The sequence below is a fragment of the Cyrtonyx montezumae genome, unplaced genomic scaffold (assembly GCF_038088225.1).
Source record: "Cyrtonyx montezumae isolate F1298 unplaced genomic scaffold, pur_monq_1.0 scaffold_36, whole genome shotgun sequence".
Lineage (NCBI taxonomy): Eukaryota > Metazoa > Chordata > Aves > Galliformes > Odontophoridae > Cyrtonyx > Cyrtonyx montezumae.
In genome coordinates, this window is record NW_027072041.1 from 9,993,253 (window position 1) to 10,011,840 (window position 18,588).

Consider the following 18,588-nt stretch of genomic DNA (forward strand, 5'->3'; position numbering starts at 1 on the left):
GGCCCGTAGAAGGGCAGGAAAACAGATGGAGAAGGCGGATGACAGATGAAATGAAAACTTTTCACACTTTAAACTAAGGTTCTCCATTCTCAGAGTTTCTTTCCAGCCAGAACACATATTGTAGCGCTTTTTTTTTTTCAGACCCTTCACCTGCAGCAATCCATCTTTAGTTAAAAAATAATAATACAAAAAGCTAGATTAGTTTTGCAAAGAGATCCCCATTAAGCTGTTTTAATTAAAAGTGCCAATGCAGCATGGGAAAATACAAACAACAGAGAAAAGAACACCCCAGGCTTTGTGTGCCATTAATTACGGCCCTGGACCCAATAGAAAGCCATTTATACTTAATAAGTGAAAACAGAAGATTTTTATATACTTTTTTATCCTTCCATTTGATTTTTATCGCTTACTATTAACTTCCTTCCTGCCATGAAAGCAAGGTGACAGAAGATACTGCTCTGAACGCTGTAAAGGCAAAGCTGAGCTGCGGCCCCCCATCCGACGACCCCGTTATTCAGCTTCTAATGCCACTCGTAGGTTAACAGTATCAACATCAAGACAGAGCTCATGGAATCCCTATAACCACCGACACCTTCGGAAGTGACAAAGTAATGGTCATAACTGTTTGCACTTACCTGACACCTTTCACAAAAACATCAAAGCACTTCATGAACAGTAATTAAGCCTCTTAACTCTCCTGGGAGGTAGGTAAGAATAATTATACCCATTTCACAGAACCAGAAACTGAGGCACAGGGCAGTTACGTGACTTGACCAAAGCCATGTGAACCGAGTCATTCGTAGCGTGGGAAGCGGAACCGCAATCCCAAACCCTGACTCCCTGTCTTCTCTTCCATTTTACCTTGGGCCTTTGACAATGGCACTCTACGGTATATGGCAGTAAACACCAATGCGGTTTTCACTACTGCCTGAGAAGAAGGAAAGGCAGACTCACATCAGCATCAGTGGGTTACCATACAGTAAAAGAGGAACTACAGCACATCAGGAACGTACATATGCAGGCACGCACAGTTCCAGATGCGCACATCAATACATACAGCAAAACAAAACCTGCACATGCCTAAACCTATTTAAGCCTCCAAGATTAACGTGCTTTTCTTCATATCTGCTTATTTTAAACAATTACCACGCATAGCGTGTTTGAAAGTTAACAGCAACATCTCATACTACCACAGGGTTGTGATACGCAGATTTAAAATATTTTAGACAGACACGTACCTTTACAAAAAAAAGATCCTATTACATAAGCAATATTTGCATAGAATTATACAAGTAAATTATACAATATTTAAGCAGCAGCAACTTATGCTGAAATTTAGAACTAGATTAAGCTTAGTTGTGGCACAGAGATCAATGTACAGTAAGTACAGAGCACAAATGATAATGTCCCCAACTCTATCGTCTGGAGCCAAATGACTCCAGACTATACTACTTTACATTGTTTTCTTGTATATTACACATGTGTACATCTTTTAAATACTTAAAGAAATATTTAACAAAATAATACAATAGGTTACAGTAACGGTAAACTGTTGTCCTGATGCAGCATGTCCTTTTCTACAATGTCAAGCACTTCTCTTCAAGCAGTTCTGGAAATATAGTTTTCAATCTTTGGCCTCCTCTTCGCTTCATTTACTCTCCTTCAAAAGTAAAAGAGGGAAACAAACAAACAAACAAACAAAATAAGGATTCGTTACAGCTCAAGAAAACCAAACAGAGCAAGCTCATCTAGGGCTTGCTTCATGATTCCTGTGGTTACCATTAGCGGTCAGGAAGTGCACACTTTTCTTTCACCTCAGTCATGAGCTTTCTGGTAAAGAAAGACCAGTACCAATTAAAAAATGCAGATGCTTTCATTTGTGAGTGCCCAGCCTTACGTTTCTGCCACAAATGCAGTCAAAACCAATGGCCACTTCAAGGAGTGATAAGCTATAACAGACACCAGGTACGGTTAGAACTCCGTCAAACTAGTAAAAGCTGAGACCAAGCATTTCCTTATTCAATACTATCACTTGCAATATTTCTAGACTGTGAGGCTGAAGACATTCAGAACTATTCGCACATTGAGATGCTTGTAAAGAAGCTTTATAATCATCAGAAAGAAACTGTATCACAAGTCATCAATAATTTTCATCAGAACTCTCTCTACATATGTGTGTGTGCACAGAATAGTTCTACAGACGAAATAAAATGGCTTGCTCTGGTCACACTTGGTGTCTGTTCCTCAAAAGCTCTATTAAAAAAACAGAGAGACAGTACGGATCCATAGCTAAGAAACAATTATACACTTCACTTGAAAAGAGAGAAATGGAGTTAAATTAGTGGGGAATGGTTCTTGAGAAAACAGCTCAAAAAAAATCTTAGAGGGTAAAAACCCATTTCTCCTCTTCAAAGCACTCCCTGTGAGATTAATGGAACATCTTCATGAAGTAAACAGCTTTTTCCCAGAAAACATCTGGTAATCCATCTTATCTGTTCTAAACAGCACTATCACCTGCAACTTTTCTATTGCTAACTTAAGACGAGGACAATGATTCGTGTTTCAGGTCACACAAATTCTTGGGTGAAACAGGAGAACGTTTTCTCACAGGAGCACACTAAATGCCATGCCACATCAGGGCAGGGGTCACCTCCACAAATGTGTGAGTCTCTGCAGCTGAGAGCTTGGCCCAAGGACTCCTCCAAGCTGTGAACAGGCTGGGCACCTCTCTGAACACAGTTCAGGGGACACCCCACAGCTCAGCAGTGCACTGGGCAAGGTGAAGCCTTCCCCTCTCTCTCATTCAGACCACCTCTCAGATGGATTCAGTCCTTGCTACAGTCTTCAAGTTCTTTCACTGAATTTTCTTCCGGAGATGACTCTAAAAGTAGTTGGCCATTTTATACTCTGCTAGACTGTGTCATTCAGTAATCAGAGAACAACATCTATCAATGGCAAATGTAATCACACAGCTCAGAACACACAGCAAAAATGCTTCACTTTCCTGATGTAGTAAACTGAGACTGTACCGCAAGTATTTGCTTTGCAAACTAATTGGAAATTGTTCGTTTACGGACCACCTATACACTGCTGGTGCTGTAATGTGCAATGTTAACTAGTGCAAAATGAAAGGTGTTCACAGTCAGCAGAGTTAAGACAACGAGGAAACAAGAAGGAAACTTACCTAACGGTCACCCAGAGAAATTTTATCTCACCCCTTTATCTTGCATGTCACTGCCTGACACAGGCAAACCTCACAGATCAGACAGAAAGGCTCACCTTATTCTGAGCTTTTGCCCGCTGTCCTCTCCTCACATTCAACGTCCTGAAGCTCTATAACTTCTACTTTAGAATTTCTTCTTTCACATCGCACGTTAAACGGCACATGGGGGTCCTCGAACGTCCCATGGTCCTCCTCATGGTGCCCTTCACACGACGGAAAGCTCCCTCCGCGACAGCTGTGGCTGTGCACAGCAGGGTGGACAGCAACAGTCACTGAAGCTGAGGCAGTCACAGTAGTGATAGGCTGGCAGTACGCTGATCCTGAAACACCCATGGCACCAAAGGCTGGGCTTCTCATGTTATGAGAACGAGCCCTGTGGCTCAAGCGATCCTTATTGCTAGGTCCTGAATGCCCTTCAGTAGAAATCTCAAAAGCGTTACTGCGAGGGCGGTAAGGAGGCGGCCGCAATCCTTCCCTCCCTTCCCGTTTGGGCTGCCGGCCCTGACGCCACACCTGCTGTGTGCTGGCCTCTGGATTTGATTGCAATCTGGGACTTGACTGATGCCTTGTCTCTGGCTGTACCACCTGAAAGACAGATGCACAGTTACGCCCCTGATAAAGCAAGGAAAACAAACGCTATGCTATCCTACATTTTATTCTAGGCTGTGACTCTGCAGAGGTAATACTCTGCAGTTTTATAACTGTTGATTTTTCCAAATAGCTTTTGTCTGAAGTTATAAAAGCCTGGAAAGCCTAGCATCACAGAAGTGCAGGACTACAGCTGAAAATATTATAAGCTTCCTACGCAGTGGACCATGTTTTCAAAAGGATAGAAAACAAGCACTTCATCTTAAGCGATTCAGCAAGCAGAACTGCAGGCATTTGGAAAAGCCTCTATTCCATGCAGGGTATATACACAGGATGTTAGTAGGGTAGTTTGTATAGACTGTAGGAATCTGTTTTCTGATTTCTGTAAAAAGCGTGAAGCACAGCAGCCACATCAGTCAATAAACCGTGACTAACTTCAAATGTGGCTCTGCTTGTACCTATTTCTAGGCCTCTGCTGAACAAAAACAGATCCACATTGCTGCTCAGCATGCAGCATCAGCAGGGGTAGGAGACAAGAGTTTTTTCGCTTTCCTTTGATACTGCAGTTATGCCAACCCAGCACCAAGATGCAACAGGCACAAGATTTGGTCCTGAATGAATGAAACTGCTTTCTTCTGGACTCTATCAATCTTTCTCCCCAAAGTCTGCTGTCAGAAAGAGGTATATGAGATCATGATCCAGAACAGGATATGTGGAAGAGGTCTGAATATCTTAATCTCTCCTGACTCTCTGTCTAACAGACCATGTAGGACAGTCATCAAACAGACCGAGAGCTCTTTCCTGTGGTTGTTGCCAGTATGATGTAATAGCAACAATACACGCCAAACAGCTCACCTTTGTACCCATCACCTCATACTCAACTTCATTCTCAAGAAAAGCTTTCACCCCCTGTTCACAGGTGCTCTAAGTTTTGGCGAAGCACAGTTAGCCAGAAACATAAAAACAGTCTACCAAAAAAATAAAGATTCAAATAAAAATACTCAAACATTCTTGCCCCTCCAGCAGTCAGCACGTGAGATACTCACAGTGGATCTCGCAAAGACAGGATTCTCAGTGGCTTCCACCACTACTTGATGGACTGGTCCCCCAGGGCTTTGGGCAGCCTCGTAATGATGGAGCTCTTCACTGATGCCTGACACCGTGGTTTGAGAGCTGTACTCTGAATCAGAGGAATCCGACCCATTATTTATGTGCCCGGGTGGCAGTGCAAACCTCACAATACTGGGAGGAGGCTCAGGAGATGGTGTAGGTAATCTGCTCCGACCATTGGCTGGAGAAACCTGATGATGACAATGCTAGCTGTAATTACAAGTGATCGAGCAACATGCAATTAACATTACCCTCTCAATCATTATTGCTTGATCCAAATGTTCTTTTGCCAAGTGTACCCTTCAGTGCTGCAAGAATCTTTAGCACCAGATTCCTGATGAATATTTCTACAGAACTGAAGAAAACGCACGAGAGAAAGACAAGCTCTCCTTTTGCAGATACGTACGTAAGAATGATTACAGAGATCTTTCTAAATATTATTTCAGCACGTACACCTACATGCAAATGCACTTCCACTTAAAAGATAAACAAATAGTATGTGGTCTTTCCGCCCCCTCCAGAATATGTGGAGTGGTTTCACAAATGATCTGAACATGTACGTACAGTACAGTTCAGTGGCTACTTGCAAACAGAGACAAATACATAAATAATATTAACAGAACTGTAGTAACATGTATATATACACTGTTTGAATAAGGGATCAACCATCTCTTATGAAGATGAGACATGTCACACGATTGTCAAAGATGTTTTACTAATATAAAACAAACACCTCAAGAGTTACAGCTGCTATATACCTAAATAGTGCACTACTTTTATAAACACTCCTATACAGGCCCACAAAGCACGGAATACTTCTAATGCATAACAAAGCATTCCATAAGTAACACAGTAATTCTGCTAAGTACAGTGTAGCTAAAGAACAATCAAATACACAAATGGCAATTGTTTGTTTGTTTGTTTGTTTCTGGATTTGAGCTTCATACTGTAAAGTTACTGACAACTAAGTGAAACCTTCAGCCTGTTAAGAACTTAGCTTGAGCCAAGAGCTTATTGCAGGGACAGGGGAACCATTTGGCAGACTTCTGGTCATGGTTATAAAGGTGTGGTCTGTGGACCACCACTGCTGTATGTTGGCCCGCACAGGCCTTCCTGGTGGTCTCCTCAGTTAAACATTTTGAGGAATGCAATAGAGGCAGTGAGGTAAGAAAGGAGAAGGTGTATGTACAAAAGGAATGTTTTTTTGTGAAATACTGGGGAAACATCTAGTTTTACAGACTTGTTTGTACCCACACTGTGCTTTTAAAAGTGTACTTTACACCTACATTTGTACCTAGCTTGCTATCAGCCTCTAAAACAATAATTTAAAAACATAAGTAGAAGAAGATCAAATAAATAAATACAGCAAATTTAATACAGATTTTAAATAAAACTAAAGTAAGAATCTTCAACATTTTAAAATCCAGGAAAATATAAAAAAAATAAGGTTTCTATAAAAGAGGAGTGGACTTGGGGAAGGTGTGGGTGCAAAGACAATATTATTATTTCTTTTGTCTGCTGTTAGTTTTACTGACCTCGGGGTACGGTCCAAAGAATGAAAGAAGAACAGGAAGCAGCACCAATCCATTGAGAACTCCCAGAATGGTTAAGATTGCCAAAACAGCAAAGAAATACCTGAAGTAGGGTTTAAGGGATTGGAAGGAAGAGAGAAGAACCACAAATGCCATTAGCAATAAGAGATTATAAACTACTCCTACATACATTAGGATAATACATACATTAAATTGAACCTCATGTATTTTTCATACTGTACTGAATAATTATATCATTTTCTATGTACAGATATTGTGGGTTTTTTTTTTCTTTTTTCTTTTTTAACCTTTTGGATTAGACAAGTGACATTCCATAACTCAAAGCGTTAGTTCATAAAAGAAAGAAAAAAATTACTGTTGTTAATTTCTCAGAATCTGGAAGTTTGCAATGTTATTTATGAACATGTTACACAAACACAAAAATATGGAATGTGCAGTGAATAGCTGAATGAACTGAAAGCACAAATACAATGAAAAGGGGCCCCCATTAGTGAAAAGCCAGCAGAAGCAAACAAATGAAGTGAAGGGTGTAGAATTTAAACAATTTAGCCTAGAAGGAAAAGAACTCTTCTCGCAGCAGCTAATCCACTGTGAAATGCTTCTGCATCTTACAGCAGAATCTCTAATTAAATCTCTAGTGTATCAGGTAAGGCTTTCCCTTGCTGTTCATTAATCACAACTTTACGCCTAGAATTCTGTGAGTTCCAGTTTTACCAAACAGCTCAAATTGCAACCTTCTTACAATACAGGAACCCACTTTCTGCAAAGAAAACGCTGCCCATTCTATAGTGAGCTTCAGCATTGTACTGAGTAAGAGCACTCCACAATGGCAGAGCTGCATTGCAGGCTAACCTTTTGTTGAACAATTTAGCATCTCTGAATACTCTTGTTTTGCGTCAGCCAATTCAAACATAAAGGCTGAAGCACTATGGAAGAAGAAGAAAGTGCACAAGTGGTTGTCCTTTCCCATCATTGAGGGCTAAGGTCTGGGATCCCTCATGAATACCAAGGTAAACCTGTCAGTAAAAGGAAAGCCTTGCTAGTTGGTATTCGGCACAGCTGGGGCTCAGACTAAACTTAAGGCTGTGTTATAACTAATGATTTCAAGGACCCGGTCTTGGTAAATTCCTAGAGGAGAAGGGGTAGGAGAAGAACCGAGGGCACGTTTGTTACTAATGGGTCTGCTGATTACATTGTCTAGCTGGCAACAATCTTTACTGCCCCCTTATTTCCACATCTGATCAAATATATCAGACTCCTGTAAAAGTACAAATATCCTGCTATTGTAAACATTTTGGAATTTCTGATCTGCATTAGCAAAAAATCAGCAAACCAATCTACTCGACTAACATAAACCATCAGAACTTTATACTGGGACAGAAATCAACAACAGACATTAAAAACATTTGCATCTCATCCATCTAACACTAGGATAAACAGGAGGATTTTAGCTCTGACCACTTGGTGTATACAATGTCTGTTAATTTACTTAATCTTCCACATTGTTGGACTAATCCATCCCCTTCCGGAAGTTTGGAATCTTCTTCACCCACTATAACAATACTTGGGTTCTGATAGTTTATGTTACTGTATTTTTAAAATAGGGCAAACTGAAGTCAGATTGTGTTAGAAAACGAGAAACTGATGGCCAAAAAGAGTAAAATAATGTAAGTTGAAAAGTTGAAAGGCTCATTTTATATACGAAGAGAATATCTAATCCAAATTTGGTGTGAAGGGCTTCCACAATCATCTATTTGCTATGACACAAAAAAATGCTTGCCAAAATCTAGTCTGTTAAATAGGGAAGTGGAACACCAAATGTACCCGTGCATATTTAGGTTAAATCTGTAAGTAAACTACAGCCCAAAGCATTCCATCTCTTAACAAGATCAGGTCCTAAAAGAATAATTCTACCTTATTTCTTCAACATCGATAAAATAAAACAAAAAGATCTTGATCTCAGAATTATCTCCGTGAAGATTTCTTGAGGTCAAACAGGAAACTTCCTACCATCTTGTTTCCCTTACAAACATAAATAACAAATCTGCATAAGATTCAACAACCATTCTCCCAACTTCTTCCGCTGACATTTTGCTGCTGTTGCTGAGTGGATGTCAGTCATCTATCCATCTTACATCGACCAAAGTGGTTAAGTCTTTCAGAGAACTTTTATTCACCTCAGCCCTGTTTTAGGACTTGTGTTGGTTTTTTTTACATGTTGCAGTTTGCTAAAAAGAATCTGTGTGGCTGCTAAGATTACCCACTTTACAGAGCTACTTGGAATAGGCTAGGATCTATTTCACTGCACTGCTCAAATTCCCCAAAACGTGCTCTCCTCTCACACTTGACAGATTTACAATAATTAAATCCACAAGAAACAGTTCACCTGTAGTTTTCAACAGAAGAGCCTTCAGGCTTTGCTTTACAAAATTTTAACGTGAAGTTCTGTGGTCATGCTTATGGTTCCCTAGCTCCCAACCAGAGCTTGCTTTCTCTCTCCCTACTATCTGCACTGCTGTAAATCTGTCACATAAAACAGAAAGAGATGGCTCAGAGAGTATCACTTGCAGCACAGTTACAGCACATTTCTAAGTTCATGTGTCCTTTCAACACAAATTTTTATGCATACAAGAAGCCTGGAGCATCTAAAAGTTAAACGTCAAACCCAGCTAATACTCAACAGTACCAGCTATTTTGAACTGATTCAAATCCGTAGTAAGCCAACTTTGCTAAAGAGGGGCCATTCTTGTTCCCTTTCATCCTGGGAGTCAGATTTCCCTGGAACAGGATTTAATACCAGCAATACCAGAAGTACTAGGTCTAGCACACAACAAGGAATCAGTAAAGCAGAAGGAAAGCAGGACCATGATGCACCATGCACAACAATAAACAGTACAGATACACTGAAATGATTAAATGTTAAAAGCATACTTATTTTTATTCTAAAAGTCAAGAAACACACAAACGATTTACCTGACAATAAAATCAAACTCTGATCCTGCAAGCATTAACACTCCAAGAAGAGTGGACACAGCTCCATCCAACACTGGTGCAAACATATGTTCCAATGCAAGGACAGCCCTACGGTTCTTATCTCCTATGGCAGTTAAAAACGCCTATAAAACAACAAAATTCATTTAATTACACATACATACACCACACGTCAAACAGATTTTCTCATAGCATGCATTTTTTTGCAAGTTAAATACTTCAGTGTACAGTGTATGAAAATATCTGTATAGCTGGGTAACCTTTCAGACACAGCCTAAATCCACAGTCACAGCACAGAACTGCTGCTGAAGTCACACGGAGTAAGCACTGATTACACAGTCAGAGACAGATACGCTAATAGTTTCAGTAACAACTTCTTCCACTTGCACTAGTTGACTTTTCAAGTTGTCAGCATTGCTTATTTACACCTGGAAATAATTCAGTTCATACTTTATGTATAAAAATCACATGGCTACTCTAACCACCCTCGAAGGGACATGGCTTCCATTACTGTAGTGGGAAGCTTACGTTAAAAACAGCAGTGGTTATGAAAATTATTTTCCTACCCACTTGTCACTAATCACGGACCAGCAGCCTGTAATTTCACGCACACATTCCCAGTAGTTGCATCAGGTCCTTCTTCACTTTAGTAACAAGTGTGCACTGGTAAAGTGCATTTCTTCACAGAGGATCCAGGCCAACATGACAGAGAGCCGCCAGTGAATTCAGCACAAGTGTTAAACAGAAATTCTATAGACTGTGTGCTGCTTTTACACTCAGATTGAATGCCTCTTCTGCCTTTTACTACTTGAAAGCTGGCAGCCTTAGGAAAAATGCTGAACACTCTAGTAACTGAGGCACTACAACTTTTGAAATGTCTGTCTTTCTCCCTCAGACTGCTTACTTGACAAGCTGTACCAGGAAACCTCAAATGGTGTTTCTTATTAACTCATCTTCTCATTGTATCACTTAACAGTTTAAGAAAGCAACCTAAGTGATAGTCTTTTTGTGATCTTTACTAGGTGAATTCTCTATCACCTCCTCACATATGAGCTCATGCAGTTATCTTCCTCTTGGTGCCGGTATTTAAGTCTCTCTCAACTAGAATCTTAATTTCACTTCCCTGACAAATTATGGCTTGAATCAGTCAGCATATCAAAAAATAATTTGGTGGTAGAGGAAGATCAGCGATGGATACTTATTTATACCTACAGAGAAAGATTTCCAACCCTCATTTGCATTGGAAGCCAAAACATACAACATTAAACTTCAGTATTGGATTAACAGTGGTTTGTGGAATGAAAATTAAAGTATCCAGGATATTTTACATTCTCATATATAAGACAGATAAAGAACTTCCCCCATCGACATTGGAACAATATTTTCCTACAGGTTGTGTGCTTGATGTTTGTTAGTGAGTTCTGAAAACAAGTTGCAGCTTTTTCATGTGAAAAATTAACTCAAATCCATTTGAATGTTAATGGTTTGGAGACATAAATGACTTTATGTAATTATGAAAACCTCCCTTCAAAGGCTTCTGTTCCTCAAGATGCAGAATGTACACATAAGAGGGAACAAACAGCTACACAGCATAGCAGCAACAACAACCACAGTGCAGACATAGAATCACAGAATTGTATGGGTTGGAAGGGACCTCCAGAGATCATCTAGTCCAACCCCCTGCCAAAGCAGCTCCCTAGCCCAGGTTGCACAGGTAGGCGTTCAGGCGGGCCCTGAACATCTCCAGAGAAGGAGACTCCACCACCTCTCTAGGCAGCTGTGCCACTGCTTGCTCTGAAGAAGTTCCCACACACATTAGTGTGGAATTTCCTGTGCTTCAGTTCGTGGCCATTTCCCCTGATCCCATCACCACACACTGCTGAGAAGAGTCCAGCCTCGTCCCTTTGCCTCCCGCTCCTTAGATATTTATAGACACTGATTAGATCCCCTACGAGTCTTTTTTTTTTTTTTTTTCCAAGGCTCAAAAGGCCCAGGTCTCTCAGCCTTTCCTCATAAGAGGGTTGCTCCAGGCCCTTAATCATCTCTGTGGCCCTCCACTGGACTCCTTCCAGGAGATCTCTGTCTTTTTTGCACCAGGGGGCTCAGAACTGGACACAGTACTGCAGGTGAGGCCTCACCAGGGCAGAGCAGAGTGGGAGGACCACCTCCCTTGACAGTTAACCTAGTCTGAAATAATGCACATTAAGAACTCTGCTTGATCAGTATTTTCCTATCACTTAGACAGCTAGATAGAACACACCCATGACCTTAACCACAGTAACAGTTTCATCAAAATCAACTCAATTCTTTCCGACAACACATACGTCACAAAAACTGTCTGAAGTTTGTGTCTGATTTTCTACTGAGAATCCCAGCACTGATTTAACAAAAGTAAGAATTTGTGATTAGAAGATAGTCACCATTTCATTTTAGAATACTTTGAAAATATTTTACATACCAAAGCAACATGAACAGTGAATTCCACACCAATTCCAACAGAAGCAATCAGGATAACCACAGGCACTGCACTGAGTTTTATTCCAATTAGACCCATCATGCCAAACAGCTCCACAGTCATCAGAGCCAGCACCACCACCTAGATCATTTTAAACAGCTATTAGTAATTTCTCATACTCTGTACAAATGAAGAAAAAGATACTTTAGAACAACTTGTTTAACTATAAAATGTACACCTCAAAACAATCCTATGTCTCATTATGCTCAGACTTGCTGAAGAGCTGGTTTAAATTATCAGACCAAGCATCAATTTTCTGTTAATTGCAATTTACCGGTGACCTGAAAACTGATTTTTCTGATGGATACCTACCAAAGCACACATTCTTATCTCTTTTTATGACAATCTTTTTTTTTTTTTTTTTTTTTTTGAAAAAGTAACTTTGGAACACTTTTTTTGTAGAACTGTAAATGCGAGTATGACTTTTAGTATGCTTAAAGCCTACAAGTAAATGCTATGACTCTCAGGTTACAGAGGAGCTTTGAGCTTTTAAGATGCTTGGAGAGACTGATGTGAACAAACTGAACAGTTACATCTGAGGGAAAGTTTTATTTTTCTTTCATCTATCCTGTACAAAAAAATGAGGAAAAGGGTGGGGACAGAATTTGTATAATCAACTTTATAGTTTTTTAAAGCTGAGCAAGAAAAAGACTGAGACATAAGTTGTGGTGGGCTATAAAAAAATCTTTTTTTCTAAGGGAAAAAAGTATGCACTACAATAAATGATTTTGTAAGTTAACAAATCAAGAATAATAACATAAATTGCTTGATTAAGTGCTATGAAAAACATTCTAGACTAAACATTTATCTTTTAACATATCTGTCGTATAAACGTACATTACAAAAACCAGTAACCATTTTATGCTTTTCTTTCAGCCATTTTATAAACCATACAATAGTTTATGGAATTTAAACATAGGAACCTCATCATTCAATTTAACTTGAATGTTTACTGTGAGACTTACGGTGCCATGCAAAAAGCATGGAGGAGTATTCTCTTCTATTTAGAATTTTATGACTCTTTCTCATCAATAGCCTACTTACACTCCCTCCACAGTAAGCACCGTACAACCTAACCATTTCAGTTTTTCCAGAAAGGCGGTATTCAGAAATCAGCAGGAAAATTTACAGGTTAAGTTAGTCACAAGCAACTGCCTTGAGAACTAACACCGCCTGATAAAAGAGGAGAAGGAATAAATACATAGAAATAACTTCAACGTAATTCTCAGTTTTCCTCTATGTCTTTACTTCTCACGTTAATATGCATCTGAGCAAGGGCAAAAGTTTATATACCTTAATGAGGAACATTTAAAACTGCAGAAAAGGTGGCCAAAGGATTAAGGTTATTAAAGTTTGTACCTTTAGTGTGAACCCTACCCTCTCAAGTTGAATAAATATATAATGAATGATGCAATATACATACTCCACCAGAGGCCCAGACATAAACAAAACCTTCCCGACTACAGCAAGAGCTATGCTGAAAGGAATTTGACTTCAACAAAGAACCTTATAATAAACTTACAATGATCCCAGCCGTCCAGGGGTTTAGGAGGAAGAGGGCACACACCAGAAACGTGCAAGCCAAAACCACACTAATGGATAAGAGGAGCCAGTGACGAAGCCCAATGTACTGCTCCCAGAATAGGAACGGGTAACCATTTGGGTAGCTAGCGATCCCGAGGCTGGTGTAGTTATTACAGATAGCTCTCACTTTCTCAATAGCTTCCACGAAGTCAGAAGTCTCACGCAATCCATTGAGGTAGAAAGGAAACTGAGCATATTCTATGGGCTCAGCTGCTGGAACTAAGAAAAGGACAGCGATGTTTAAAGGTGTGTTTAGGCAGAAGAAGATATACAGAGAGCACAATCAACAAAGCATTTGGTTCTCTATAGCAACATGCTTGAAGTTATTACATACATCTTTTGAGCAACCAAGATCTTACAGCTAAGTACACAAGATGACTATACTTCATCATACACTGCAAGGGGATGAACACAGTCCATATCCGGTTCTCAAACAACCTCACAGTAATTTAACAGTAACAGATATGTTGTGATGTACTCAGTCTTCATCAGTGCTACAGCATTACTATCTAGCAAAAAGCCCCCATCTGCAGTGCAAAATAGAAGATCACATCACATTAAACATTTCATCCACATTTTATGCAAGCGGAGCTCCTTTGAAATTAGAGGCCCACTGACAAAAAATAGAGGAAAATTATATTCAGTGAGGTTTGTTGATAATTTTAAGATTTCCACTGAATGTTTTGAGCCAGAAACTGATGTTACTTTTGCAAATGACTGAAAAAAAATCCCTAAAAATAAAAGTAATAGCTCAGTGAGGAAGCACACAACCTTTATCCTTCAGTAATTTGACAAACCAAAGCTATCCATACTTCTTATTGAGCTTAATGCTAAGTCTACCGTACCACATGAGAAAAAAGAAGTTTCTACAACAAGCATTTTGTTACTGCATCTGTGTGTTCCAGACTCTGCAGGGTCATTCAGTTGACTTGCTAAACATGACTTGCCCTATTATAATCTCAACTATAAATTTTCATTAAGACAAGACTTGGCTGACTGCCACAAATCTCTAGGGTTCAGATTCACCAAAGCACAACTAGCTTGCTACCCAATCACACTTCCAAAGGCATCAGGCCCCTCCACATGCCCTCTCTCCACTTTACCACTGGTGTGCAACTAGCTGTCTTCCCAATAAATTCAAAACTAAAGCAAAGCAATGCAAACTGGCTTCTCAGGGAGACAATGAACTGCTTAGAACAGGGCTGCTACCCTGCCCAAGTAGCTCCTGTCCCATATTGGTGCTGGAAGATCAGACATAGGAGCTAACTTGTTAAGAATCCCTCAGGTATTTAGAATTGAAAGCAAACACAATATAAGCTCAGTGTTAACAATACAGAATGACACAGGCAGCAATTTCAAGCAGTTTCCAAGTTCATCCCAAATACAAAACCATCCAGCAGCACTAAAAAGTAATGCTTATTATCAGTTTTTAAAGCTTCACAAAACCACAGAATAGTTTGGCTTGGAAGGGACCTTTAAGATCATCTAGTTCCAACTACCCTGCTATGGACAGAGACACCTCCCTCTAGACCAGGCTGCTCAAAGCCCCATCCAGCCTAGCCTCGAACGCCTCCAGAGAGGGGGCAGCCACAACCTCACCGGGCAACCTGTTCCAGTGAAACTTCAACTGCTATAAAATTCATTTTTCAACATGATAAAACACTGCAGTGGTACCACATTTGCAATGGTGCATTTGTCTCTTGAGGCTACAGAGTAACATAATATACCGTTCTGTTTATGCTTCTGAGCCCTGCATAGCATCAACCAACTAGAGTTACTCGTCCTTGAAGGAAGGAGTGGGGGCACTTATATAAACTGTAAGACATTAAGATGAAATGTTACTTACTTCTCAGCCTTGTTTCTGGCATATAGTCTGCTTTGTCATGCACCCATTCTGGGCGGTGAGGCCGGATGTTGGCTTGCGAGGCTGCATAGGCCACAGGGTCATTGCTAACCCAGGCTGTCAGGTAGATGTAGAAAGCATTTGGGTTAATGATTCCATCTGCATCCACCAGACGCTGTTTAGTCAACTGCAAAATGGAAAAATTAGAGGACTTTCAGAATGAGTTTTGCTTCTGGAGGCTCTGATGTAATGTTTTCAAAAAAAAAAACAAAACAAAAAAACCCACACAAAAACACTGATGGTTGACAGTGCAAACCCAAGAAACTAGTGACAAGTGGTTATTTACAAATTAACACTCATATAGCATTCACTATAACCACTAAACCTGTAGATAGCTCCATAATAGACAGAAGCAATTAAACCTGAATTCTCAAAGCCTGCAGCCACAAGCAAAAAATAACCACATTGGAGAAACATTTTGAGAAAGGGAAGAAAATCTGGCAAGAGTCCCTATACACGTCTGTGTGCAGTTAACCTCTGTTGTTAACACTGAAGGAAATGCCACCCAGTAAATGGAGGAGAGCTATAAAAATAAAACAACATCTGTATAAATTTTGCTAACACTTGCCTCCTATGACCTATGTATTCAGAAAATGCTCAGCATCAAGAAAGTAGATGAGTGCCCTTTGTTACTCAGGTCACTGTGAGCAACTGTGTCTGTGGGGTAAACAGCAGTGGTACACTCCTAAGGTTCTGTAGCCAAACACTCCACAGCTAGGGCCCCCGACAGAGAACCCTGGGGATAAAAAGTATTCTTGTTTTTGTTTTGCATTGTTTATTTAAAATTCTGGCCTGACTCCAGTTTCAGGTCTTTTTAATGAAATGAAAAACAAACAGTGATGGTCGTTAAAAAAAAAAAAAGGAAAAAAAAAAGCTGGATTCCGAAGATCTGGATTTAATTAATTCACAGGATATGCAACAACTGTATGTCTTCAAGCTGTCTTCGAAACTGCATAGTATAGGGCTCAGCCCCTGTGGGTGCACCACACTTTTCTCCCTCCCAGGCACAGGAAATTATATCAGCAGCTGTAGTCCAATCCACCGTGTACCTGGTACACAATAAACAAAACCTCACTGAGGGTTTTTTCTCTTCTACTCCTTTTATTTCCTTAATTCATTGCTGAAGCTTCATTCAGATCTGATAGCATGCTGCATGTTGTTATACAGCAGTGTGTTTTACATACCAGTGTAACTTTGAACAGTGTACTCTGTAAAATCTTTCACCTTTAATGCCAGTGTAAGAAAAACAACAAGCAGATCTGCCAAGAAACTCATTAGAAACAATATTCCCCTGCCTAAAAGCATATGGAGTCAATAATGATTCAAGGAAAGGAGAAGTCAGATTACTGTAGAATATTTTCTTCTTTTTATAGAAGAAATTGATTTAACTGCAATTTCAGTTAAAGAAGTCAAACCCAGTGTTTCCATCTAACAATAGCTACGGTAGTAGTACGCTGTTATAATCCTATAAAAGTATGTCAGGTTTTTTATTTGTCAGTTCAGCCAACTGTCATTCCTGGCTGTAGCACAGTATATCTGTATTTATGACAACAGTACAAGAATATGATACTACCATTCATCAGTTATCTTCTTTAAAATTTAGGTTTTTAATGAAGTGATAGCAAATACCAGGTGCAACATCCCAGAAGAAAGCTGAACAAAGTTGATCCTACAAGGAAATTTGATTCAAATCAGGAATGATTCCACTTAAGACAACGTGACTAAGATAGGTTCTGCGTCTTGTGTAGTTTCATACTCCGTACATCCATCTATGAAGCTATGCATCCTCCAAAACAAACCAGTGAAAACAGTGTGTGTTTGACACAGAAGCATCAGGTAACACATCAGTCAGTAATCACCAATGACAGGTATTCCCAGTGTTGATTTTGAAGGCTTTGCAACACAGCCCAGACAGCAAATACACATAGATCTATCAAAGTCAGCAAGGCCATGCAGTGTGCTGCAACTCAGACATTTCAGCACAGAAGGACGAAAAAGATACTGCAATGTGCTCTTTGCATCTCCCCAATTCCTGGATCAATTAGTGCAGTCCCATATAAACCAGTAAAGATTCTGATACAGTACCTGATTGATGTCAATGGGCTTTGCTCGATTCCCTGTTTGTACCAAGAGTTTGTAAGCCAGAACAGCATCATCTGATCCATTTTTATAATTGTTATAAGTGATTTTCCCAGTTTCCCAGTCACTGTCAAATGCATCCTGGAGTCCTGAAGGGTTTAGAGAGGCAAGCAGAAAATAGAAGAAACGGGTAAGAAATCAATACCAGAATCAAATTTCAGTAGGAAGAAAGAAGAATTACTCTTTTCATTGTAAACTTTGACTTTCAATGCAAGAAGAAAATTATCCATTTGCAGCCTCCCATATTTGCACTCCTCATTCACAGTCTTTGTGTGGTAAGGCATAAGTACCACCAGCACATTCTGTATTCTGTGCAGAAGAAAAAAAATGAGAGGAGCAAGAAGGTACAAGGGAGAAGCCTTAAGACCATTCTCACATTGTGATGACCAGCAAAGCTAAGTTAGCAAATGGTAGATGCAATCTGCACTGGACTTACTCATCATCAATAAACAGCAACCTCATCACATAGAGGTGGTCTGGGATAAGAGTAAGACTCTCAGAGATTTTCCTGAGTTTACATAGCCTCATCACTGGCTAAGAGCAATGCTATATGTGAGACAGCAACCAAGCACTCTGCTTCTACTTGGAAAAAAAATGTGGGAAAGCATTAAAGATGTCTGGAATAAAAAGTATTTTTCCTCATGAACTACAAATCATCACACTCAAAATCCACTACCATATTTGCATTTATTGCCCCTCAAAACAAAGCTGACTTGGATAGTGCCAAAACAGAAGAGGCTGAGTTCAGCTTTAGTTTAACATCATTGCCTGCCCTGGAGTTAAAACCCGAGAGCCACTTAGTCCACTGTCTGGCAGAGAAACACCCTCCATACTCCCCACTCCCTCACCAGAATCCTGGCCAAATGCATTAAGCCACAGAGGAGGAGGACACACACCACTCTCATTAACCATTCTGGGCTACTGCAGAGCACTGAGGCAACAGCTCATACGATATAACCAGAAATTCCACTACAAGAGGAAA

The 18,588-nt window shown here is 39.9% G+C and overlaps 2 protein-coding genes across 2 annotated transcripts in view; one reads left to right on the forward strand and one right to left on the reverse strand.

Moving 5' to 3' along the window:
- Positions 1-16,238, forward strand: part of AOPEP (aminopeptidase O (putative)) — a 296,802-nt gene extending 280,564 nt beyond the window's left edge. Inside the window, exon 17 of the transcript XR_010622734.1 lies at positions 16,218-16,238. The gene's annotated coding sequence lies outside the window, so the exon portion shown is untranslated. The remainder of the gene's footprint in view (positions 1-16,217) is intronic.
- Positions 640-18,588, reverse strand: part of PTCH1 (patched 1) — a 63,379-nt gene continuing 45,430 nt past the window's right edge. The window contains exons 16-24 of the mRNA XM_065745666.1: positions 17,553-17,695; positions 15,411-15,594; positions 13,503-13,783; positions 11,924-12,061; positions 9,448-9,590; positions 6,457-6,556; positions 4,858-5,112; positions 3,280-3,808; positions 640-1,660 (exon numbers count right to left, since the gene is read on the reverse strand). Coding sequence (XP_065601738.1) covers positions 3,281-3,808; positions 4,858-5,112; positions 6,457-6,556; positions 9,448-9,590; positions 11,924-12,061; positions 13,503-13,783; positions 15,411-15,594; positions 17,553-17,695 — 1,772 coding nt within the window. The 3' untranslated portion in view covers positions 640-1,660; position 3,280. The remainder of the gene's footprint in view (positions 1,661-3,279; positions 3,809-4,857; positions 5,113-6,456; positions 6,557-9,447; positions 9,591-11,923; positions 12,062-13,502; positions 13,784-15,410; positions 15,595-17,552; positions 17,696-18,588) is intronic.